Genomic DNA, 24,740 nt, shown 5'->3' with positions numbered 1-24,740 from the left:
GAAGTGTGAAAGAGAGGACAGCAGCCGCTGCGACTGAACATAACGAGCGGTGTTCACAACTGAATTATTTTTTTTTTGCAAACAACGCAACAAGATGAAATAGTGTTTTTCGGTCTGTCCACTTCAAAACTCTCAGCCCTGCCACGCACTGACGTTCAGCAGTCAAAGAACAAAACAGTACGCATCGAATACTGTACGAAATAGACCGTTTCGGTTAGAGGCTTATTCGAGACGCTCTCAAGACTGGATGCGAAAGAAACCTCCTTCGCAGAAGAAAAAAACGGGGGCTCCATCATTGTTTCCCCCTCTCTAGCACAGCCATCTTCGGTCAGGTCGTTATACTTTTTTTTACTTTCTCCGATTCCTCATCGGAGACCCGTTTGCACAGAAGCGTCGAAAACGGACACGCACACCTCCTCCACTGAAGGCACATCGCAACGCACCAAAAACATGACAGAAACAAAAACTGTCCGTGGAACGGAAGCCAAAACACACATAGACCTTCGTTTCATTATATATTATTGCTCAAGAATGCCTATGAAAGACACCACAATGAAGCTCCTCCTTCAAAAAAAAAAGGTAAAGAACACGACGCAAACGTGAGTAAGAGCGGAGATGGAGTCGAAACGGATTTGATATTACAGAACAAAGCGTTGTGGAACAATCACTGATCATTGGCGAAAAAAAAAAGAGAAAGAAAACAGTCAGAAGCAATTTAAAACGAAGAATGGTATACATACGAATAGAAAGATGCGCAGCTGAGAACGCACCAGAAATGAGAAGAAAAAGAAAGGCTTGAACAAGGCTGCATAGCGCAAAGCGATGCTGCATGAAGAATGTACACAGATACACTCAACCAAAATAACAGTAGAGACTCTGGATTTAAAACAATAACAATAATAATAATAATAATAATAATAATAACACTGACACTTCAGCACAAATCACCTATCACACTCGCCAGCTCACCGCGATACTTTACTAACAGATTCAGCAACTCCGCATCGCTCTTGCCCTCGCCCACATTCATTGCGCGAAGCTGCCGCAGCTCCTCGTCGTACTTCTTGGCGGGATCAGCAGACCCGCTGGTCGCAGACGGCGGTGCGGGGGGCGCGTTGAAGTCGTCGAAGTCGTCGTCAACGTCGTCATCCAACTCGTCATCGTCGGAGGCCAGGTAGTCGAAGGTGTTCCCCGGCGCCTTCGTCACCTCCACCCGCTCCTCCATCGAGGGTGCCTCGAAGTCCGGCGGCAGTTCAGTCAGCGACTTTGCCGCGAGCTCCCTGCACCGCGCATCAAACTCGGGACGGCTGTTGCGGTACTGCACCAGGGCATCGACGTTCGCCGGCGCACCGGCGTCCTTCGGGTCGGGATCGCTCCAGAGCGATACGATGGAGAGCAGCACGGATCGGATTGTCTGGACAGGCGTCCAGCGCATCATGGCGGTCTCCTCAGAGTTCATCTCATCCACGCCCGGGGGGTGCAGGATGGAGATGCACACCCGGCCATCCGGGTACACGTTGGGGTGCCAAAAAGACGACAGCACGCGGAAGGTTGGCGGCTCCATGGGGAACTCCTTTGGGAAGGTCATGCATGCCTTGTACTGGCCACCGGCGTAGGGCGTGCCCTCCGGCCCGGTGAACCACACGGTCCAGGTGAAGAAACTGTTGTCCTTCAGCTCCACTCGGAAGCCCGCCGGCGGGTCCCTCGTGAGGTTGCGGAACTCCTTTTGGATGTGCGGGAGAGCGGACATTCGGGTCAGACGTTCGCAACTGCAACGTTATGGTAAGCAGAGATTACGGGACAGTGTTGTAGATGCGCACAGCCACACACACACACACACAAACAAAAAGACGGAAGCGCACGACACAACAATATATATATATAACCGAAATCAGTTCAGACAACAGAACCGATACAACACTTGTCTCTCTGTTTCTTTCCGTCTCTCTGTCGTAGCCAATGCGGTAAAAGACGAGTGTTTGCGTGAAGGGAATATAGGTGTATATAGTGGAGATAAATGTAGGCAAGGGAAGGCTGAGAGCAGCAACAAAAAATATTAATATATATATATATATGAAGGGCTTACGAAACCAGTAGTGATGCTGTGTCGCCGACAACGATGACGCACGAGCCAGGCACACACACAAACGTCCTAGTAATCACGGTAATAGTAGATTCAGCTGGTTTTAAACCTCACTAGGCCACACACCGTACACACGCAAACACATACACAACGACGGCTAGCGAATTCAGATAGTAGGCTATTAAATAGAATTAGGTTAAATCGTAAGAACAACGTAAACACTTCGCAGATTTACACTCAGATAATAACAATAATAACAATAGAGCTGTTCTGTTTGATTTGTTTCGTCCGCATGCAAATGGCAAAGAACTGCAACCAAATTTTTATTTCGGGAATTATGTATGAGATGAAAACCTTGAAGAGAAGGACCAGAGAAAGTAAAGCGCCAACAACAACAATAAGTACATCGCTCCTCATAAACACACTTACCAAACAGGCTCGTTGCACTCCCCATCCCTAAAAAGCTGGTTGCAGGGAGCAACGTGGCCGTCTAGGTTTATCGCCTTTCCATGAGGTGTGAAAAACAGCACCCGTCTCTCTAGGAAAGAGGCGTAAGTCACAGTCCGTAAGCGCACAACGAGAACAACAATTGCACGGTTTTGTGCAGTGGGAGTTGAGTGAACAGCTGTGCGTTCCGTTCCGCGTAAAGGCTGCATCTTTTTTCCTTCCTTGTATAACGGAGGAGCCTCTCCGTCCGTCAACCTTTCACACTCTCTTTATTATTATTATTATGTAGAGTGCATGTTTTTCCTGTCTTTCATCGGTTCCCGTTTCGACGCGTTGGCAACAACAAAGAGAGGTCTAAACCAAAAGATAAAGAATGCGCACGACATTGTACAAAACAGAAACACAAAACCCACGCTCGTTGTTTCTCCTTCCTTCCTTCCTTCCTTTCCTTTTCTTTCGTGCCGCCCTCGCGCGGACAGGCCAACGGAGGAGAAGCAGAAATAGGCACCAGAAGTCGATGGTGCGGCATCGTGTCAGCCGCCACAGAAGAAGCGTTCAGCATTATTCGAGACAACTACAATCCACACCAAAATACACACGCAACGCACACACATATAGTTGACATTTGAAGTTTACACCATCAGTTTTTCTTTAGACACAGAGGAGCGAGGAGAACCAGAAGTACCTCAAAAGAAAAAAATGCAGCGAAGAAAACGGGAGATGTCGGTTGGCGAGCACAACCGTTTTCTTGATTTCGCCGCACAACGCAGAAGTGGCACACGCCACAAACACGAAGAATAACAAAAGAAACCCGCTCGAGCACGTCACGCCTGTCACCCTGAGAAAGCGGGACTATGAAACTCTCGTCGGTTCGGTACTCACACAAAACTCCGCTGGAAGAGTTGAAACACCAAAAAAAAACTGAAGATGAGGCCTCAGGTAAAAGAAGAAGAAGAAAAAAAGGGTGCGCAAAAGCGCTGTTCTCGCTCGCTCGCGTGCGCGCTGCTGCTTCAGCATGGTTCGTTGTTGCAACGCTCAGCCCAGAGGTCGCAACGACGTACCAGCTACCAACGCAAGAACAACAGAGAGAGAGAGAGTTGTAACAAAAAAAAAGGAAAGTAATAAAGGCGCACTTAAGACAGCAAAAACAAAAGCAACGCAACGCGGTGAAAACAGGTTGCGTTTTCTCGTGTTTTCAGTCTCCGCTCATGAGCGCGAAAGCAACGCCATGCGGCGAGAGGCTGAACAACAGAGCATCGCGGAAAACACACACACACACACACACGAATGTGCAAAAACCGAACAAACGGCCGCAACGCAGCCGCTTCAGTGCCAAACGCTCCTCTACGCCCTTTCGCGCTACAAACATAGCGGAAAGGAATCAGCCAATAGATTCTCATTCATCCCCATCACCCTCGTCGATATCACCGTACTGCCACAAATTCTTGTGTCCCTTGCGAGCAATCTCCTGCGCGGCTTCGTGACGGTGGTAATCCTTCGGGTCCACGTTCGCCGCACGGCGGTCGAGCAGCGCCAAGCCACGCTGCAGCAGAATCTCACTCAGCGACGACACGTTCTCGTTCGCCGTCACGGTGTAGTACGTGTGCCCGGCACCGTCGCGGTACACCGCCCTGGCCAGCACCTCGCCGTCCGCGTACTCCTCCACCGCAGCGTAGGCCATCCCGGCAAACACCTCGTTCTGGTCTACCCCTTTCAGGTAAGCGAGGCGGGCCTGCTTGGCAAAGGCTGGGGTGTCACGCACCGCCGCGTATTCGGGGCCGCGCGGAACGGCGCGAATGTTCTTCAGCGGCACCGATTCGGTGTTGCCGAAGTCGATGAACTGCACCTCCACTTTGCTTTCCCGCGGCGCCTTCAGCACCTGTGCACGGCACCACGTCTTGTCGCCGCTGTACTGCGCAATGACGCGCTCGCCCTTCTTCGGCGTGTACTCGGCCCCCGCCACGGTGCGGTTAATGAGGTCTTGGATGTGACCCTTCTTGCTGTCCTGCTCCGCATCGTAGCCCTGCAGGTAGACGGAGAGGCCATCTTCAGCGACCTCAGTGATCATGAATGGCGTGAAGGCGGCGCTCTCATCCAGCACGCGGGCGAGCGAGTGCGGGTTGGCCGCCGCCCGCTCCTGCTCCATCTTCACCGCGCGCTTCGGGATGCCGCCCTCAGCGGACCATATGTGCTTCTTCGCCGTCCGCGCCTCGCCCTCTGCCTCAATGAGCTGCTGGGCAAACGGCAGGCGGTCCACATTTGCCACCGTCGCGTAGCCCTCCGTCACCAACGCGACGGAGAGGTTCGTGCCGTCTTCCAGCACGACGGCACAGATGAAGTTGCCGGCGCGGTCCGAGGTGAAGACCTGAATCGTGACGTTGCGCTGCTGGGCGATGCCGATAACGTACTCCTTCGCCTCCTGCGCGAACGGGTCCGCCTTCTCATTTGGGTTGAAGGCGGTGGACGGGGTCATGACGCCGGCGACCTTGACGGGGATTTGGAAGTTCTCCTTCGGGATGTACACACGCAGGGAGCTGGGGCCCAGCACCAGGTCCACGACACCCTTCAGCGGCGGCGGACGGCTGCCCTGCATGCCGCGCTGAAGGAAGCTGAGGTAGTAGCGGCTGCGGGTCTCGCCGAGGTGGCTCAGCTCCAGCACCTTCATCGGCGCCCCGGGGATGTCGCGGTGGACGCCTTTCGGCTCCTCCTTTGCAGCCTCCTCAGCGGCGGCCAGCTCGCTCGTCTTGCTGCACTTGTCGTTCTTGCCGAGGAAGAAGGTGGCGTAGCCGGCCTCCAGCAGGGCGACGCCGATGTTCACGCCGGTGTCTTTAATCTGCACCGTCGCCGCTGGCCGGATCTCCCGCGTCTCGGGGATCACACGCGCGTACTCGACCTGCACCACCACCTTCGCGCCGATGTAGCGGCTGCGCAGGAACTCCTTCGCCTCCCAGGAGTAGTCGTGGTAGGTCAGGCGTGTTTCGGGGGAGTTGCCGTCCTGGTCGCGGTCGATGTTCTTGCTGCTGCGCACGCCAGCCAGGGAGACACGGATCAGCTGGCCGCTGGCGTCATTGCGAATCACGACAGTGTCGCCGTGGACCACCTGTACGAGGGTACCGACGAACTCCACAGGCCCGGTGTAGGCAGGGCCCGCGGTGCCGTCCGGCAGCGTCGTCGGAAGACCGACGGGCTTCGCCACGTGCTGCGCGGCAGCGGCCTGCGGCTTCTGCTCCCCATTCTGACCCTCCGCCGTCTCGCCATTGGCACCCGCGACGTCCCCCTCACCCGCCTCTGCCGGCTCCGCCGCCTCTGCCGGTTCCACGTAGTTCTTCCAGCACCCCAGCCGCAGCTTCTTTGCGGCGGCCTCTGCAGCCGTCAGCTCGTCAATGCGGTCCGAGAGCGACAGCGTGGCGTTCTGGATCTTGACGTACCCGTTCGACAGCAACTCCTTCTGGAAGGAGCCCTTGGAGGACACGATGGAGACGAGCACATTCTTGTAGCTGTCGAGGCCGTCGTACTGGACGTTGACGTTGCGGTTCAACAGGAAGCGCTCCAGAAAGAACTTTGCCTGCGCGTTCACCGCCTCGTCCTCGTTGTCCTTCGAGGTCACGCCGGTCAGGTGAGCACCGAACTGCGTGTCGCCGAGCTCCTTCACGGATATGATGATCAGCGTGGGCGACACCACCTTCTCAATGCGGGATTGCAGTGTCTGGCCCTTGATGCCCTCAATCTTCTCCGCCAGCTCCTCCGGCGTGTAAGACGTCATCTGTCGTACATGCTTGGCGGCGTCAAGGCTAAAAAGACCTCTCTTTGCCGCACGAGCTGCGGCAGACATTTGGGCGTAGATGTCGTACAATTCCTTCTCCATGCGAGGCGGCATGCGGTCCGGCAGCGACGCGAGGCCCTCCTTGAGCAGCATGCCTGTTGCCTCGTGACCCTTCGCGTCCATGATGCGACCCGCACTGCGCTGCAGCGCCTCGATGTAGTAGTCCTCGACAAACTGCACCTGCTTGCCGATGAAGGTGGAGCGGATCAGCTCGGCGGCCTCGTAAGCGTACGGCTCCTCCGGCGTAAAGCCACCCGTGGCCATGCGGCGGGCCAGCTTCGGCGCCTGGATCCAGCTAAGTGTGATGGTCTTGAAGGTCGGCTGATCAGCGACCCGAGGACCCATCAGAATCATGCGATCCGCATTCTCCACCGCGTACACGACGTAGGACATGATGTTGTACTGCTTACGCTGTTCGGTTTACTAGGGTGGTTTGAAAGAAGAAAAATAAACGACAAAACATTAACTATTTTCCCTGTTTTCAAGAGAGAGTATCGTAAAGGGAAAAAACAAGAAGAAGAAGAGGAGAGAGAGAGAGGGGTGGAGCACTTACCCGTTGCGTTGCAATTGCCGCACCAATCAGCGTCCCAAGAAGAAGAGCACGCGTTCTCGCGCATACGCAGGGATCACTTCCTCTTCTTATTTCGCAGAAAGCTCACTACACGTAGTCACCTTGAGCATGTGAGCAAGAGTGCATTTAAAGTGCCTCAACGAGAGTAAAGCCGCCGTCCAGAGTGAAAAGAGATTTTTGTTATTGATGCTCTTTGCGTAGGAGAAACAGCAGAAAGAAGATCCGTAAAAGAATCAGCTATCGAAGGCAGGTGTTTAAGAAGAAATAACCCACCGTTGCGAAGACGGTTCGAGCAGTTAAAACTAAAGAGGAGCAAATAGAGAAAACGAGACAAAAGGAGGCAGAAAAAAAAAAGCAACTTCCCTTAAGAGCCGTCTTCAACGCTGATGGGCACCCGATCACGATACACACGCAACACGTGGTGTTGTGCCGGCGTCAACGCAGTCAAAAACGATGCCGCGGTAGACTCTCCCACTGCGTGCAGAAGCGCTGCGAGCACCAGCACCGCGGACAGCCGCACTGCCGGATTGCAGTGGGTCAGGCACTGACACACCACAGCGATAACGCGCTGCAGAACCGACGATGTAACGGTGAAGGCGGCGGTGGCGGAATCCTTCTGTTGCCCGTCCACCCGCATCCCGGTGGCGCCCTTTGAGGCTTTCAGTTGTGTGTCCAGCTCCTGTTCAAAGAGTCGTTGCAGCATGCGCAGCAGCTCCAGCCAACCCGGCGTCGCCGCGTCGCGTGCCGGCCCGTCCATCCACCTGGAGAGACAGCTGGCAAGCGCACCGAGGCAAAAATCAAGCGGCAGTTTGCGCTTCAAGACGGCGGTAGCAAAGCACGTGGTCGCCTGCAGCTGCACCTCTACAAACGCATCATCCATGCCGTGGCGGCACATGGTAATGACCCGAGTCAGCTGTCGTGCCACGGCCGATCGAGCTGACGACCAACCGAGCAGGGCCTCCAACGCATCGAACACCGCCCAGCGCAAGCGGTGATCACAGGCGTACTCGGCCCCGCCTACCTCGCGCTCCCAGCACTGCAAGAGGCGTTCCGCCTCCTCCGGCACGCACTCCGGCTGTTGATCACCGTCGCACCCTCCAAACGCACAAGACACGTTTCGCTGGCGAGTTGCGTGGTGCCTCAGCGCGAAGGCGACGCGCAGGAGAGCGGCACGTTTCGCGGCTGCATCTCTGCAGGACGACCATTCGTGGAGAAACTGCGCAGGCGCGTTGTGAGAAACCGCCTCGCCGTCGCCCATTTTCAACGGCGCGGCGACGCTGTTGTAGAAGGCGGCTGTCACAGCGTCCGCGGGGCTCAGCTCACCTGCTGTCTCAGATGGGAGTGCAAGGGTGGAGACAAAGGACCGTCGAAACGCCGCTGCGTGATCTTCTGCCTGTTTGGAACTCTTGTTCGCTCTAAAGGAGGTAGAGTGTTGGGGAGTCGCACCATGAGATTGAGCGAGATGCGAAGGCTGCCTCACACTACTGCTGTCGCCTGGCGGGGGCGACATCAGCAACGACTTCAGCAGTGGTGGAAACACGGCTGGTGGGACGAAATGGAGGGGAGGGGAGGTTGCACCGAGACTCTGCGTGCTCGAAGGTTGCCCACGCCTGCCGCGCGTGGAGAGCCGCATCTGCTGCGCTGCGTATGCCTCTTTCAGCTGCTCCGCAAAGACGCACGCTATTTTGGTCAAAAATTCTGAGTTGTCGAAGTCCTGCGCGTTGGTCTTCTCTTTGCCACTTCGAGGCGTGATAAAACACTCCCGAAAAGCCGCATGAACGGTGCCTTTCTGCAACGGAGACAGCCGCTCAAAGGTGTCGCGAAACACCTCCGGACCCATCAGCGAGAGCACGCCGAGTACCTTCGACCAGGCCGTCACGGCAGCCGCCGCGGCAACACGATGCACCTCCGCTGACGGATCTGCCGGCGGACCAGATATGTGCGTGACGGCACATCGCACTGTGGCGCCGGTGATGGACTGCAGCGCAAAAAGGGAGGGGTGCACCAACACAAAGTACAGGAGAAACTCCGCCATCCGCTGCTCCACAGCGTAGCCGCCGGCATCATCGATGCTGCGGAGTACCGCCTCCAGAAGCTTCGCGGGCGACTCGTGGAGACGCGTCAGCATGTCTAATACGATGCGAGCCCCGTGGCGAACCGTCGGCTTCACGTGTGTCGTGTTCCGAAAGATCGCATTCAAGTAGCTGTTCAACGACCCGCGCAAGGATTCCTGCGTCGTGGCAGGACGATACTGGAGGCAAGACCGCAGACAGTCCTGCGCAGCTTCGACCACTCGAAATTGAGTGTCCTGCAGTCGCAGTAAGAGTACGGAGAAAAACGTTGGCATGTCATCCGCTAGTCTACCATCCTCGCACAATTCACACGCCTGTAGAATGGCGGCGCGGCGGACAGACCAGTCGGTGCTCTCCATGGCGTTCAGCAGGGACATCCGCCGCGACTTCGTGTTTACCTCCTCATACAGCGGGTGAGCGGTATGGACGACTATCGGTCTCTTTTCGGGGTCGTAAGGGAGGTCCTTCGCTAGGAGCAGCAGTTGACGGTGTCGTGTGGACGGCGAGACAGAGCGCGACCCGTGCGAACGTGTTCGACGTGCCGCCGCCGCCTGCAGCTCGTCCTTGAGTGTCATCGTGCGCGACGCCTCCGTCCGAGGGCCGGCAAGCCGCGCCCCCACCTGTTGCCGCGTCGCAGGGGTCGCCTCGGCTGCTTGGACAGGCGTCGCCACCACCGCCTGGAGGTCCTCCAGCACGCGCCCACGCTCCTCAGCGAGCAGACGACGGACGTTTGGCGGCAACACCCGCAGCAGCACCGCCGCCGACGCCGGCTCCAACAGGTGCAACGACCAAAAGCACCGTCTGGCATCGGCGCGCACCGTCGCATCGGCATCCGTCACCCCGTCACGGAGTACACGGTGGACGGCGTCGACGTACGCGCTGGCGGCCAACTGGTGTGGCGTGCCACGAGCCCCCAGCAAGTAGGTCTGCAGCACCCGCATTGCACAACGACGCACCGCCGCACTTATCGCGGCGCACGCGGAAATGACGAAGTTGAGACCCTCCAGTGTCAGCAGGCACCCACCGGCCATGGAGGTGAGCAGCGCTGAGGCTGCCGTGGAGACGGCGGTGACGGACGACGGGCTTGCAGCCAGGCGCAGCAACGTTTTCGTAAACCACGAGCAAATCGTTGAGGCTGCCGTGCGGCTTGTAGAGGAGGACCGCAGCACGAGGCAGTTCAGCACTGCCATGGCCGCCAGCGCCACGGCGGAACGTCGACTTTCTAACAGCGAGATGAGCGCGTTTTTCAGGTACAGCGACACCCAGCCGACGAAGGCGAGGCGGGCAGAGACGCCATCTGAAATAAGCAGGGCAAGGTCCTCCAACAGCTTCACCTGGTGCTGCCATCCATCCTCACTTCGACGAGGAGATTGGAAGGGGTCCAGGGGCGGCGGATCGTTTTGTGCAATGGACGCCGCCAGGGCGTCGCCAAGGTGTTGAACCCGCTTTAGCACTTCCGGATCCGACAGCGCCAATGCCGGTGAACGCGGCATGCTAGCGTGCAGCCTAAAAATCTAAGTCTATGGCTGTTTTGATGTGTTATTATGGACGCTGATTGTGAAAGGTGAGAGTGCTGTTCTCCCTTGGGTAGACCGGTTGTTTCGTGCACAGCTGGTACGGAAAACAAAGGTGAACTGTGTTGCTGCTCATTGGGCAGCGTTGAGCTTCTGAGCGTGGACAGCAATAGAGCGGAGGAGGGGCGTGGTTTTTCTTTCTTCAGTCGATAACCAAATGCATCGGCTCTGCATATCGTGCCGCGCATATCTGTCCTGCAAATCTGCTGCGGAGCACTTCTTTTCTTAGCTAACGACAAAAAAAGAAACCGAGAGAAGGAAAGATGATCACCACAACTCAGCGATGCAGAGTGCCGTCTTTATCGCTTCCAGTACGCGGTTGGTTGCTCTGCACAGCGAATAAATACAATATTTCCATCATTGAGCTCTTTACGGTGACACGAATTGCGAGCCATCTTAGTGTTGCATTGCTTTTTCTTTAAATAAAAATAATAAAATAAACGTTAACTACTGTGAGGCAGCACTGTTATTTCTTTTTGTGGTTGTTGTCGCAAACAACGCATCGCTTTTAGCCCAAAGGTAAGAAAAAAAATGCCGCAAAAAGGTTTCCGTGAGACGTCGAGAAACAGGAAAAAGAAGAAACACAATCCAACGAGGTTGCACGGCGCAACACAGTACAGGTCCGTCGTGCCCCATCCTCTACGACACCTCTCCCGGAGGATGTGGATTTCTAAGGCGCCTTCACGAGCTCCGTCACCGCCTTCTCAGCAGCGTGCATGGTGGTGCTGCGACTGGCCGCCGCCAGCGTGTCCCGCTTCCCCACAGTGGACCACTGCTCCGCCGTCACGGCCGACGCATCTCCCACCACGACATTTTCGAGACCGGCCACCCTCATCGACGAGCTCGGAGAAGCCAAAAACGTCTCACTGCTGCCGCTCGCAAAGCCTAACCAGTACGCGTGGGCATCGACGTAGCGCCGCATGTACGGCTCCGTCATGAGCTGCTGCCTCGCCCACAGCATCAACTCGTTCAGCTCCGCCTTGTTGCGGGCGGTGCGCTTCGACGGCATCTGCCGTGACAGCTGCGCCAGCCGCACCGCCTTCGCTTCATCCACCGGCACGAGACACGTAAAGTCCACGGATTCTGCGCCAGGGTGGAGGGAGAGGCTAGACAAGGGATGCTTTTTGGTAAGGCGTCGGCACTCCTTGATGCCACATAAGAGCGCTTCCTGCACTTGGCGGTGAACTTCTTCTGACAGTGTCGGTGATGGGTGGTGGGGGCACAGCCCCAGCGCGTGCGCCGCGCCGGGTGGCGCAATCGTCTTGTTCAGCGTCAGCTGATGCTGTAACCCATCGATGCCCTGCACAATCAGCAGCATCGTGTAGGCCTGCAACGGCGTGGCCAACACCGTGTCCCAGCCCATGCTCTTGAAGCGCGTTGCATCCCGCCCGCCAAAGGGCAGCAGCAAAATTCGCAGCTCCGCCTGCGGACCGATTTGGGGCAGCGGAAGAGAGGCGGCGGTGTCGCCGAGCGGGGCGAGAAACGGACCCCGCTGCGTCATCCACCACATCGCAGCTCCCTTCGTGTCACGTGCGTTGAAGGAATCCGCAGAGACCGCCGGCATGGATGCAAAAATCAACGGCAGCGCCACAGCATCCCGAAGCGGAACAGAAGTCGGCAACGGCACCGGAAGCGTGAGATTATGTGCCGCGACAATGTCGTGGAGGAGTTGAGGTGAGTGCACCGCCCCTGCAGAGAGCACCACACCTTTTGTTAGGAGAATGGTTTGCGGCTTCTCCGTGGAGGGTGCGCCGCTGCGACGCACACACACGCCGCAGACGCGACGCAGCCTTTGCTTCTCCGCGATGTCTGCCTCCTCTTCTCGTTCCTTATCGGCTGCGCTGTTTTCAAGCTCCACGTCGACCACCGTGTAACCGGTCAAGACACTCAGCCGCCTGCGCAGCACGTCCGGTGCGATGTCGGCCAGCACCGCGGACGGCATTGCAAGGCGGCGTCCGTCCTTGTCCAGGTACAAGTAGGCGGGAAAGACGGTCCCGTGTTTTACCGGCGCATCCGCCGTCGGGAGGTACGGAGGCGCCAGTTCTGCCGTCTTCACCGTTTCTGCGAAGGCCCAGGAGAGGGGGTTGCGGAGGGCGGGAAAGTGCACTGGCACGCGGGCCCACAGCGCCGTCGTGGGTCCGGCGGAGGCCGAGGCCACGTCGTGCGCCGGCCAGATGGAGTTGAGGTGCATGCCCCAATCAAGCAGCCCCGTCCCGCCCACCCCCACGCCGCGGGGAAGCGGGGTGTACTGCAGTAGACGATACCGGTTCGCTTTCGACTCCGCCGCGGTGGTCACTGCTGCTGCTGCTGCTGCGACCTTGTCCTCCTCGACTTTGGAGAAGTGCCAGGGCCGCTGAACCTGGTAGCCCTCGTCAGGCGTGGGGAGACCCATAAATGTGGGTTTGGCCCCACGCGGCAGCGCCTCCGCAGGGACACGGACGAGGTCGGGTGCGAAGGACAGCAGACGGTCCCGCCGTCCCACGCTTAACAGGAGTGTCAGCGCAGAGGAGGGCTGCGGATCTGGACCGCCTTCGATCAGCAGTACGTGGGAGTCGTCGGAGGTTTGGTGCAGCAACGCCGCGACGGCCGACAAGCCCGCCGCACCGGCACCAACGACGACATAATCGCACCGTTGCACCTTCTCCGGCCGGCTACGGCTCGTGTAAAGCGGCTTGAGTTGATTGGTAGACCGCGGACGAAAGTTGAGGTACCAGCAGATGAGAAAAACCACCACAAAGGCGGCAATCGCGATGATCATCGCAATGACCACCGACAAATCCTTCGTGCTTCCGTGTGGCTGGGTACTTTTTGCTTGCTGTTGTGGCTGTTTGGTGAAACGGAGGGCGCTCTTACCGTGCGCAGCTGTCTCCGTCGCCTTCTTTTAATTTTTATCTTTCGTGGTTGTTTTATCCTCAAAAGGAGAAGGCAGAGGGAAACCCGGCAAAGATGAAAGAGCAGGAAAGTAGGAAAGGTGGCGTTTTCGTTGCTCCGTCGGCAAGCGGATGTACGCACCTCGCAGATTCCGGGTGCTGACCCACCCGCCGTGCGATTTCGCAACTTTGTTTTCTCTTTCACTTTGAATACAACTTCCTTCCACTATCACGGATGTCGCAAAGGAAGAAGAAGAGGAAAAAATGGTAGTTATAGCGGTTTCTTTCCCTGTTCACACAGAAGAGACGCATACAAAGGACGCAACGCAACGGCCAAGGTGAAGCACCACCCGGTAAAGTGAAAAGATCAAAAGAGCAGAATCAAACAAAGCGGTCTCACCTGCGGTGCGTCGCTGCTGACGAGGAAATACGTGGTCGTTAGCAAATAGTGTTCTGCGTACCTCGTTTCCCTCTCTTTCTTCTTCGAGTTTGCAGCTCGCCAAATGAAGGGGGAAGGGAGGGAAAGGAGGGAAAAGGGGAGGAATTGTAGCTCTTTTCCCTGAACTAAATATGCAATGGAAACGTGTCCATTTACCGATGGAATGAGAGAGAGAAGGAAAGCAAAAACAGAGGAGAAAAAAAGTACAAAAAAGCACCGCCATCATGAATCATCGCCGTTCGGCCACATTTTTCGGGAGGAAGAAAAACAAAAAAGATAGAAAGATGAGCACATATAACAAGCGAGCAGACCTTTACGCAATGAACGTCGTCGCTCTTCCATGGAGAAAAGGAAGAGAAAGAAAGAGAAAGAAAGAGACAGGAGCTTGCAGCAGGCGAAGTGCGAATATAAACTGTTGAAATAATAATAAAGCAACGAGACGTGGGTGACAACGATGCCAAGAAACAAGAAAAAAGACGTAATAGTAGAAAAACCCATCTATTCATCATATATATTTATTCCCTTTTTTGAGGAGGGGAAGGCAGTTCGAGACCACTTCCGAGGAGAATAGAGTTCAATAGAAAGTGGAAGAAAAAAACATGTAGGCTCGGGAAGAAGACAAGAAGGAGAGGAAGCTCAGATTACAGCTCCTCCCGACTTCTCATACAGCGCATCACACATGACCTAGAGAAAGACGTGGGAACTGTCTTCTCTTACACTCCATAGCGTTGCCAAAAGCACACGCATATTCGATTCCGCAACAAATACGCACCGAAAAAAAAAACCAAAAACACTGGATCAGCAAAGTAACAATATTTGTTTCTCTGAGGAATGCTCGTAGATGCTCAGCAGTGATCCTTGGGAATCCAGAAGCCCAAGTGACAATTGCATCCACAGAACAAAAAGTACAAACGCCTGTTATAAATAAAGAAAAGAAAAACTCAAAGCAAGCTCACCAATTACTCGCGCCCAGTGAAGGAACAGCCTTCTTCGCAGACATATATGGACGGCCTTAAACCACGATGACAACAAGGAGAAGGGAAAAATGAACTACAAAAAAAGGTCGGATGAAAAAAAAAAGCAAATGAGAAGATGCTGGCAGAAAAACAAAAAGAGAAACAGCAAGATCGTGAAATGAACTTGCGTCTCGCATGCACGCACGCACACACACATACCTGAAGCGGAACACACAATGGCAAGATCCGTTCGCCCTTTTAGAAAGAACAGACAAATAACAAAAGAAGAAAGACAGACATCAAGAAGAATATAGTCATTAGCGGAGGCGTCGCAAAGGAAGTGATACAAGTACTCTTTATGCTCCAAATAGCTTTTCACCTTTTCTCAGACACGGCACACCAAACCCAATCTAAACGCCCGTGAAAACAGGGTCCCTTTTACGTTTTCTAAGTAAAAAAAAACTGTTTTCAAAGGGGAGAGGTGACTTTTTAGGAAGGAAATCTCAAGATGAGAATGTTGTTGCGCCTATGTGTCTGAATACACGTGACCTCGTCTCTTGCCTCGGTCAAGTACGAGAACTGGAAGAAAACTCCGCTTTGTTTGTCTTATTGTACTCTACACGAATATTTGTTTTATTATTATTATTTTGGTTTCGCTTTGTTCTCACGAGAGCCAAATATATCGGTGTTTTCTCAGGTGAACAACAACACCAAAGCGCTCTGCATAGCACCATCAATCGGGAACAGAAGCAAAGGCGCGCATCGCGCACGCCTAAAACAGCATCGTGAATAAGTTTTTTCCTCTTTTGAGAAGAGAGAAGAGAAAATAACAGAGCTTTATGCGAAAGAAAAAAAAAGGAAAGGAAAAAGGGGGAGAAGAAGTACCGAACCGCAGAGGAAATAGGCGTGCGATGAAGATCAAACGGAGTTTGCGTGTGTGCGCGTGGGTTTACGTCCCTTCGCACCAACGCAAACTCGCAACACCGTCTTCCTTTAACAAGAGAATACAGAGAAAAGAAAATGAGGTTCGATCAAAGCAAACAACAACGAAAAACGAGCCAAAGCAAAGAAAATCTAATGAAAAGAAGCATCTTCCTCAAGAGAGAAAAAAAAACAGAATCCAATCAATGGCAAAGAAGAAAACAATGAACGGCGGAGTCATAAAGAAGAAAAAGAACACGAAAAGGCATTCGACTAAGTTTTCACAGCAGACTTCCCCCACGATTCAGCTCATCTTTAGTTTTATCATTAATAAAAACAATAATAATAGCCACCATACGCAACCGTCTTAACGGCAACATTTTTCTTGATTCTCTATTCCCCATCCGTGGATTCGCCAAACCTGAAGCTCTTGAGAGCTTCGTTGTACTCATCATCCGGCATATCACCCATGGAGGCCTGCAAGATGTCCTCGGGCTCCACCTGATGGCGGCTCAAGGTGAGGCTGTGCATGTCAGCATCGGGCCTATTTGATATCCCCGCAAGGGATGAGCGGTGCGCAGCCATCAGCTCCTGCGGCGTCATGCCAGGGACGTTGGAGCGGGAGGCCATCAAATTGGTTGGCATATCTTCATCGTCGTACGCATCGTACCGCGAGTCAATTGGAAGTGGGACACATTGGAACGTGGCCACGTTGAACGGGAGATCTTCCTCACCGTCAAACCCGCTACCTGTCTTGATGGTCGTTTGAGCCATTTGTGATAGTGGAAACAGTAGATTTTCGTTTTTGACCGCTTCGCTTCTCATTGATAACCCAGATAGCCACAAATATGAAAGGTCGAAATGAGATTTGCTTTTAACAAAAGGAGATAAAGCAGAAAGCACAGGAGACGAAAACCCCGCGGGACCGCTTATGAGCGAATGACTGCACTGTTTGAACAACCGCAACAAGAGATGTACGCCTTTGTGCTGCCGCTTTTCAGGATGGACGTGGGTGCGTAGGGGAGTGGCAGTGGGTGCGTGTGTCTGTGTGTGCTCTACCGCAATGGCACTTCCACGGTCCGTAGACAATGCGAGCTAGTCGGGGAAAAAAAAGCAAAGATTGAAGGGGCACTCGATGTAGGAGGAAAGGGAAGCACCTTCAAGAGGAAAAGATCGAAGACCGTTGTCTCCCGTGCACAACGCAACCGTGACGTGCAATGGAGGGAAACAAACGAATTCTATTTGAGTGATAACGGAAAAGGAGAAACAAGAATAGACTAAAACAAAGAAAACGGAGAAGCAAGAACGTGGCGAGTTCGGGTTTCTGCATCCGTGGAAACGGAAAACAACACGTAGAAAGGTGGGAAGGGATGAAGAAGAGAAAGGAAGCAATGTGGAGCCATCGGCAGAGAAGGCGAAACGGGAGAAGCGTACTTCGACATAAACGCAACGGGAGAACTTTGAAGCTAAGTGGAGCAGCATTATCATTATTATTTTTCCTCACGCAAGAAGGCACGCCTTCATGCATGATTCGATCAGCGACTGTGAGGGGTGTGTGACGGTGGATTCATCAACAACTAGCGGCAACAAGTACCTCGTCGCAAAGTAGACTTGGACGACGCGGGCATTCACATTAATTTCTTGTCAGCCAACTCTTCCGGAAACATCGTTGCAGCAGCGCACGTGACCATGATCACTTCTTCGATGAGAGGAGAACTTTTTTATCCAGCAGCAGCTGCCAGACATTGTTACGACGCAAACAAAAAAAAAATATATATGAATAAACAAAGCAAAACAGCATCGTTCGCTTCCTTGACCGCTCTTTTCCCCAGACGAATGCAAGGCGTAAGTAGCACGACGCAACGCAGGAAAAATAACGTACAACACCTGAACGGGGCGTACTTCTCATACAGTTCTTTTCCGTCCTTCAGGCCGCGAGCGCAATAACAACAGAAAGGTGTACACGTCTCTCATCAACGGAACGCACAGCTTCAATTGTGCGCGTTCAAGCTAAGGAGATCCATCGGATCAAAAGCCTTGCCGTCACCCACATAGAACTTGTTTTGGAACTCCATCCAGTGGAGACGCAAGGCGTGCAAGAAGGCCGAGAGCGCCTCCATGCCCACCAGCACGGCGAACGTCACCACAATCCACAGCATAACGCCAATCGCAATGACAAAGCCCGAGCTATCCTTGACACTCAACACGTTCACCACCGTGAAGGTAAAGAACACTTCCGACAGCTGCGCGTGCGCCAGCGAGAGGGCCCAAAGACGGAGGTACGAGGCGGTGTTGGAGACGCTGCCCAGCACGTACTCAATCGTGTGGATGACGTAATGAATCACCAGCTCCGACACGTCAAAGTGCTCGAAGTGCTCGTCCTCCTCCTCCCTTGCACGAACTGCGGCATTGTCCATGTCGGCGGCAGCGCCGCCATACGGGTCCATGGAGTCATCCCCGAAGAAGACAGCCGCGTTGTACAGCGCCTGTTCGTCGTCACTGATCAAATCATGCGTCGGTGGGGGTGGTGAAGCGGCGGCGCTTCTGTCGTTGCCGCCGTCCGCACGGGTCTGCCGCTGCGAGGCAGCGGTGGCCGTTTGAACGGAGGTGGAAGGCTCGTTAAAGAATCCATCCGCGGAGTCTTCGTTCTCGATGACGACCATGCTCGCATGCTGCGCCCCGCCGCCACCACCGCCGCCGAATCGCCGCTGCTTCCACCGTTTATACTCGCGCATCTCGATGTACGGCATCCCCAGCAACATCAGGGGCACCATGAGAAACGCCAGAAGAAGAAGAAAGATCTGCAGACCGGCCTGCCCTTTATAGAGTGACTTCGTCACCGTGCCAGGCGCCAAGAAGAAGTTCGTCATGGTCTCCAAGATGCTCGGTGCGTCGTTCGTGTTGCGCCACGTAGTGCCCCACTTCACGAGAATGAGGATGCACATGTAGCCGAAGGTGGAAAACAGGAAAACGAACTCTGGCACAAACAGGAACGCGACCTTAAACCAGTTCCGCTCGTACACACTGTTGTGGAGCGAGAGGAAAAGGCCAGCGAACATCTGCACGGTGCCGACAATGACGGCGTGCTTCATCTTGACCGAGTTGTAAAGCTCCAGCTTGTTGTCCGTCTCCGACCACGCCGCATCTAAGCCGAGGGCGTAGACGTGCGACGGCTTCACGCTTGGTAAACCGTTCGGCGTCGTCGGGTAGGTGGTGCCATTCTGCGCGGTGATGGGGGCCCACGTGTAGCCGCTGGAAAAGAGGTTCAGCGAGAAGCCAAAGAAATCGTTGTACAGCAGCCCCATGTAAATGGCGTACAGGGACATCAGGAGCAGCAGGTAGCGGCCACCAAACACCATGGCGACGATTTCATTCAGCTGCACCGTGCGCCACGCCCGCTCCTTGTAGATGAAGTATAATGCAATGAGCAGCAGCAGCACGCCGTGCCCGATGTCACCGTACATTATGCCAAATAGGTAAGGGAAGGTGATGATGGTGAACACGCCGGGATTGACCTCCTTGTAACGGGCAATGCCGTAGCTGCTCACGATGCCCTGAAACGCTTCGGTAAAGCGGTTGGTTTCAAAGAAGGTGGGCGGGTGCTTCTGATCAGCGTGGTGCGCCACGATGGACTCTACGCTCCCGTTCGCCGACGCCACCGCGTCCTGCAGGGCGCGACGCAGTGCCTGCTCGTGGCGCAGTGGTACCCAGGCAGACGCCGTGCACGTGGAGCCGGCCATCGCGCACATGTTCATGGCGGTCAGCACTACCTTCTCCACCTTCAAATACGTTTTGTACAGTCGATGCTCCTCGTACCAGAGCTGCAGCACATCGCGCTTGCGACGCTCCACGCCCTCGACGGTGTCCTCGACGTGGTGCGCGTTAGGGGACAGCGCTATCTCCGCCCCGTGGGTGTGGACCTCCTCCAGCGTGTACACAGAGGCCCCGAGGCCGCCGACTAGCTTCTTCAGACGTGTGATCACCAGCGGCGAGGAGCACAACACAACAAAGGCCGTCTTGGAGACGTTGCGCTCGCCTGTTTTGGTGTCGACGAACAACTCCGGCGCGTTGCTGATCTCGACAATCGCGTTACCGCGGCTCACCCGGTAGCACAGCCGGTACAGCTCCTCCGCGCGGGTGGTGTCGAGAAGACCAAAAAGACTAGAGAGGCGCGAGAAGGCCTCCGCGCTGATGACGGCGCTGGAGCGTGCAGACGCACTGCCCACGTGGCTGCCCGGCGCCTCCGCTGCCTCATCGCTCATCGGCTCGTCGGCGTGTGCGTACACCATCTGCTGGTACGTCTGGTAGAGCACCTCCATTTCCTGGTTGCGATTCAGTTCGCTCTGAAAGCCCTCGAGTGACATGAGCATCGCATTGAGCTCGCTCACGGTGGACTCGATGCGATCGTCGATCACGTTCATTTGGCCCTGCATGAGCGACGAGCGCATCTCTTCGACAGTGGCGCTCATGTTGATGTCTGTACTGTACCGTTCCAGCAGCTCCGGCTCCTTGCGCAGCGACTCTTCGATGAAGTGCAGTTTGCGTTGCAGCTCCTCGCAGCGCCGCAGGTCCTCGGTATAGGGCCGCGCAAAGGCGGCAATGCCTTCGTTTGCGTCGAGGAACTGCACACGGCCTAGCATGCCCACTTCGAACATCGTATCGTGCAGCACCTCGCGCTGCAGGATGATATTAACGCGAACCATATCCTCGGAGCGCCATAGCCCGCTACAGCCTTCCTGATGCCACGACATGGCTAAAACGGTGGCGGTTGAAACCGCGAAATAGAATAGAAAAGCCGCTAAAAAAGTAAATAAAGGCAATGAAAGACTGTCGAAGAGAAGAAAGGCAGTGCTTTGGTCAGCACCAACACGGCAAGGAAAGGGAAAGAAGAAGTGAGGTCGCACTGGACAAGCACGCTCGCCAGTCGCCGGAGGCAGCCACGCAACGAAGTCGGGAACAAAGAGATCCAAAATAAAGTTGGCTAACAGACACAGAAGAAAAAAATAGTAGGAATAAAACCTTCAGCCGATAGCGCGATAAACCTCAGCAACAACCCAGCAATTCCACCACACACGTACACCGTTATGTATGTCGGGATACACGCCAAAAACCGTGGCGTTGCATGTCAACTCCAGAAAAGAGGGAAAAGTAGGTGAGAGATTCCCACGTAAATCACGAAAGAAAAGGCTTGAGGGGAGTGATAATGCCTGAGAATGCGTACCGCAAGGCGACGCACCCAACAACAGAGTACTCTATTGAATTGTACGCTTGGAATGCCGTACTTGCGTATCGCCTCTTCGCTCTTGTGTGTTGTACTGTGCGCGTGAAGGATGACGCCTTCGCACAGACGAACCAAGACGTTTACGTGCAGGAAAGCAAAACAAAGCAAAAAAAGCTCGTGTAACTCTAACGCGTCTGTTGTGTGTTTAAAGCGCTGTGAGCGGCGGTGTTTGTTGTTGTGTGGAGAAAACAATGGAAGGGAGCGGAAGGAAGGAAGGTCGAGGAGGTCGATCGTACGGCTACCATGGTAGAGGAAGCTCTCGTTCCTTCGGTGCGTGGGATGAGAAGAAACACATTTTCTCTATCGACAGCAGCCGACGTGTCAATCGAAGCGTCCCGGTGAAGAACAGCGTGTTTTCTCATCTTCACCGAACCCAAGGAGAAGAAAGCTGAAGGGGTATTGTTTTCTTTTTTTTTGGGAGGGGGAGCCGAGAATGAAGACTGTTTGACACACAGAAAGAAAAAAGGAAACCGTCTGCGCAAGAACACCGAAAGACGGACCAACGAGCAACAACGCCAAACCGTGAGTCGCGGCCACAAAAAAAAAACCCCGGTCCGTACGTTTGGACAGGAAACATCAGAGTGCTTTTGAACCTCTATTTTTTGCGTTGCTCTGAAGCGTAGAAGAAAACGGGGAGCTCACTACTTCGCTGCTATTCCCGACGTGAGACCTCAGCAGCATGGCAAGGGGGGGGGGGGAGGGGAACGAAAAAAACGCGAGGCGTAGACCGTCGAGTGTGCTGCCACTTTCAATTAGGTGGCTTCGCGGTCGTCGTGGTGGACAAGTAGTCCTTTGGAACTGTCATGTTCAAATATCGCAGCTTCTGCGCGAGAAGTTCATTTCGCTTCACAAAACGGCGCACCTTTGCCGCCAACGTGGCCGTTGCATCGTCCATCACGTAGTGCCCACAGCCGTTTCCGATCACCTCAAACTGAAACTTCCCTTGCATCTGCGCCACCGTCAGCGCCTTGTCCAGACGCTCCGCGTTTGCCGTGCACAGCATCTTGGCGCACGGCAGCGACACAAAGGCGTCGTCCAGGCCCTTGAACCACCCTCCCCACACCGCCTCCATTTTGTGCAGGTCCGTGCGCCAGTGCCACTGTCCTGTTGTGGGATTTTGCTTCAACAGCGGCGGGACGGATACCGCGGCGCCCTGCGCGCTTTGCATCCCACCGAAGTGCAGGAACCACGCCACGGCATCGTCCACAGCGGGAAAATAGCTGGGCCGCCTCTTGAGGTAGTCCGACATGTGTGCCAGCGACATCTGCGCGGTGCCCTCGACAGTGTCCACCATGAGAAAACCCGAGACGCGCTTCTGTGCCGCTTTGTTGCCGCTCAGCGCACGCGCGACCACCGCTCCGCCGAGGGAGTGTCCGAGAAGAAAAAAGTGGCTGTTGGGAAACAGCTCTTCCTTGGCGTACCGGAGAAAGTTCAAGAAGTCCTCCATCAGCACCTCCATGTCGAGGTGATTCTCTCCACCGGCGAAGGTAGACTGCCCGTGGCAGCGCATATCGTAGGTGAGAATGTGCATGTCCATGTCATCGCCACGCACCTCGGCGACCGCCTCCATCGCCAAGGACGCTGACTCCGACATGGGTGGCAGTCCTTTGCCACTGGACGCCGGCGGAGGCAGCGGTGAAGAGACCTGATCATCCTTGGAGACCTCACTGCGCCGTTGCAGCTCACGCGCCAGCCGAAAGAAGCAGTCGCCACTCATGCCAGCACCATGGACGCACAGCAGCACGGGAACACTTCCATCCGTCTCCGCAGGTGGTGGCGCGGTACGGGAAGGGGCAAAGACGGTGTAGTGAAACTCTTCTTTCTCGGCGTTGGTGAAGAAGCCGTCGCTCTCTGTGCGAAACGACGTCGGCGACGATGCCGCGGACATCACTCCTTTGCAGGACCTAAGAAATAAGTGTAGAGATAAGGAAAATGTGTGCTTCTCTTTTAGGAGGGGGGGGGGGCGGTATTTGCAGCGCTGCGCGAACAGGCCGAGGAAACAACAGCGCTACCGCAGCGAATGCGTGGGAGGGACTTTTTGTGTTGTTGCTGCCGACTTCACCTTCAATCCAAAAACGGCACACCTCCAACGGTGAAGCTGCAGGAGAAGCAGTGCGACAGAGGCGTTTAAAAGAAACGAAAGGAAACGTTTAGCAGCACGACGGAGAGAAAACCCTGGTGATTATATATATATATAGCAATCTCACGCGACAGAGGTGGTGCTCACGAATCGCAAAGTACGGAGCAGCAACGCGAGGAAGGAAGCAAGACGAGAGAAGGGGAAAAGAGCGCTAGCAAGTGTTCGTGGAAGCGCAGTTCATGCGGGGTCATGCCCACGTTGGCAGACAATCTCGCTCGTTGAGGCGAGCGGAGCGCTCCAAAGCCACACAGCGCAGGCCACGACAGCACGCGCCATACACTTTGTTGTTGTATGTGTATGAAGTATTACTTCGTGCGCGCAGGCACGACGAAAGGAACAGGCCAATAAAAAACTGCGACAGTGAATACTGAAGCTCAACAAACAAAGAGGGTGAACGTAGCTACGAAAGGAGAGATGGTGGAGCGGCCGACGCCACGCCGACCGCACCGCAGACAAGAAACAAACGCACCCGCTTATTCACTTTTGCGGCAGCGAAGGAGTTGTAGAAAAGACAATTCCACGACCGACAGACCTTTTCTAACCCTTCTTCACTCAAGCAGCCGCAGCCGAAGCCGTTCCGCCGCGTTGGGCGCCTTGGGAAACACATCGCTTGCGCCGACGTTCAGCAACTTCTCCAGCGACGCAACTTTGGCGTGCGACTTGGTTACCTGAGACTCGAGCTCCGTACGCCGGCGTTTATAGGCGCGCTGCTCCGCAAAACGTGCTGCATTCACGTACTCCAGCAACGACGTTTCCTCGCGTACCGTCTTCTCCACTCGGTGCACGTTCCGCAGCATTTCTTCCAGTGTCTCGCTCGGGTCAGCGCAGCTCATCGAGAGGGAGAGATTGAGCTGCTGACTCAGCAGGGCCTCGAAGAACACGCCGTCCAGGGAAGACTGCGAGGCGGCTTGCTGGGGAGTCCACGTTGCGGAGTCGCCCACGGAGCTGACTTGAGAGACATGGGCGGATGATTGGAGAAGCGGTGTTTCTTCCTCCGCCATCAAATTCACTCCTACGTCATGTAAACCGCCGTTCGATGTGGCCTCTTCTCCTTCGCCAACACGTTTCTGCAGCGCCACGGGAGGAGCAGCCACTGTCACGAGATCCAGAGGCCCGGTGCTGCTGACAGCCCTCGACGGACGGACCGAACCCGAAATGGGAGAGAAGCTGCTCAGACCTTCCAGTGAGCAGCGCTGCCGCAACTCGGCGATGAAGCTTCGGTAGAGTGCCGCATTGCGTTCCTGCTCCAGTAGCGACTTCGCACTCGCCTCTTCCCAGATCGAGGCAGCCTCGGCGTTGTTCTTCAGCTCCGCCAGCACCACTTCTCGAGCCAGCGCCAGCTGACGTACACTTGAAGATGAGGCAGACGAGGGAGCTTCGTCGGCAAAGGGCAAGTCCACACCGTCGAAAACTGGCATGATGGCAGCCGGAAATGATCCCGTCACTCAAACTAGAAGGCTGCTACGGCAAAAAGGCAAAAAAGAGAGCGCCGAGGAAGGTTGAGGTGGACAGGTAATGAAGAGTCGCGGGTCACGCACAAGCCAAGAAAGGAATCAACGCATC

The 24,740-nt window shown here is 55.1% G+C and overlaps 8 protein-coding genes across 11 annotated transcripts; all 8 read right to left on the bottom strand.

Moving 5' to 3' along the window:
* Positions 1 to 934: 934 nt before the first annotated feature.
* Positions 935 to 2,394, bottom strand: ABB37_01141 (putative ubiquitin-conjugating enzyme protein; the record flags this gene model as incomplete). Its single annotated transcript, XM_015797536.1, has 1 exon — positions 935 to 2,394. The coding sequence occupies exon 1, from the start codon at positions 1,748 to 1,750 to the stop codon at positions 935 to 937; it is 816 nt and encodes a 271-aa protein (XP_015663056.1). The 5' UTR covers positions 1,751 to 2,394.
* Positions 2,395 to 3,926: 1,532 nt separating this feature from the next.
* ABB37_01140 (hypothetical protein) lies at positions 3,927 to 6,746 on the bottom strand (the record flags this gene model as incomplete). Its single annotated transcript, XM_015797535.1, has 1 exon — positions 3,927 to 6,746. The coding sequence occupies one exon, from the start codon at positions 6,744 to 6,746 to the stop codon at positions 3,927 to 3,929; it is 2,820 nt and encodes a 939-aa protein (XP_015663055.1).
* Positions 6,747 to 7,288: 542 nt separating this feature from the next.
* On the bottom strand, positions 7,289 to 10,665 carry ABB37_01139 (hypothetical protein; the record flags this gene model as incomplete). The annotated part of the gene is made up of 1 exon (XM_015797534.1): positions 7,289 to 10,665. Exon 1 carries the CDS (start codon positions 10,487 to 10,489, stop codon positions 7,289 to 7,291), a length of 3,201 nt encoding a protein of 1,066 aa, XP_015663054.1. The 5' UTR covers positions 10,490 to 10,665.
* A 575-nt stretch (positions 10,666 to 11,240) lies between these two features.
* On the bottom strand, positions 11,241 to 13,464 carry ABB37_01138 (putative mitochondrial hypothetical protein; the record flags this gene model as incomplete). The annotated part of the gene is made up of 1 exon (XM_015797533.1): positions 11,241 to 13,464. Exon 1 carries the CDS (start codon positions 13,326 to 13,328, stop codon positions 11,241 to 11,243), a length of 2,088 nt encoding a protein of 695 aa, XP_015663053.1. The 5' UTR covers positions 13,329 to 13,464.
* Positions 13,465 to 16,149: 2,685 nt separating this feature from the next.
* On the bottom strand, positions 16,150 to 17,082 carry ABB37_01137 (unspecified product; the record flags this gene model as incomplete). The annotated part of the gene is made up of 1 exon (XM_015797532.1): positions 16,150 to 17,082. Exon 1 carries the CDS (start codon positions 16,528 to 16,530, stop codon positions 16,150 to 16,152), a length of 381 nt encoding a protein of 126 aa, XP_015663052.1. The 5' UTR covers positions 16,531 to 17,082.
* Positions 17,083 to 17,747: 665 nt separating this feature from the next.
* On the bottom strand, positions 17,748 to 21,192 carry ABB37_01136 (putative vacuolar proton-ATPase-like protein; the record flags this gene model as incomplete). Its single annotated transcript, XM_015797531.1, has 1 exon — positions 17,748 to 21,192. Exon 1 carries the CDS (start codon positions 20,505 to 20,507, stop codon positions 17,748 to 17,750), a length of 2,760 nt encoding a protein of 919 aa, XP_015663051.1. The 5' UTR covers positions 20,508 to 21,192.
* A 593-nt stretch (positions 21,193 to 21,785) lies between these two features.
* On the bottom strand, positions 21,786 to 23,241 carry ABB37_01135 (hypothetical protein; the record flags this gene model as incomplete). 3 transcript variants are annotated; one of them, XM_015797528.1, is made up of 1 exon in its annotated part: positions 21,786 to 23,241. In XM_015797528.1, the coding sequence occupies exon 1, from the start codon at positions 22,923 to 22,925 to the stop codon at positions 21,786 to 21,788; it is 1,140 nt and encodes a 379-aa protein (XP_015663048.1). In that variant the 5' UTR covers positions 22,926 to 23,241. The 3 variants fall into 3 exon arrangements, with proteins under 3 accessions (XP_015663048.1, XP_015663049.1, XP_015663050.1); XM_015797529.1 differs by having other exon boundaries at positions 21,786 to 23,214; XM_015797530.1 differs by having other exon boundaries at positions 21,786 to 23,137.
* A 484-nt stretch (positions 23,242 to 23,725) lies between these two features.
* Positions 23,726 to 24,640, bottom strand: ABB37_01134 (hypothetical protein; the record flags this gene model as incomplete). 2 transcript variants are annotated; one of them, XM_015797526.1, is made up of 1 exon in its annotated part: positions 23,726 to 24,640. In XM_015797526.1, the coding sequence occupies exon 1, from the start codon at positions 24,593 to 24,595 to the stop codon at positions 23,726 to 23,728; it is 870 nt and encodes a 289-aa protein (XP_015663046.1). In that variant the 5' UTR covers positions 24,596 to 24,640. The 2 variants fall into 2 exon arrangements, with proteins under 2 accessions (XP_015663046.1, XP_015663047.1); XM_015797527.1 differs by having other exon boundaries at positions 23,726 to 24,637.
* Between the last annotated feature and the right edge of the window lie 100 nt (positions 24,641 to 24,740).

Source organism: Leptomonas pyrrhocoris (genome assembly GCF_001293395.1).
Source record: "Leptomonas pyrrhocoris isolate H10 chromosome Unknown, whole genome shotgun sequence".
Lineage (NCBI taxonomy): Eukaryota > Euglenozoa > Kinetoplastea > Trypanosomatida > Trypanosomatidae > Leptomonas > Leptomonas pyrrhocoris.
The sequence above is the reverse complement of the archived record's forward strand: the minus strand, read 5'-3'. Positions and strand labels throughout refer to the sequence as shown.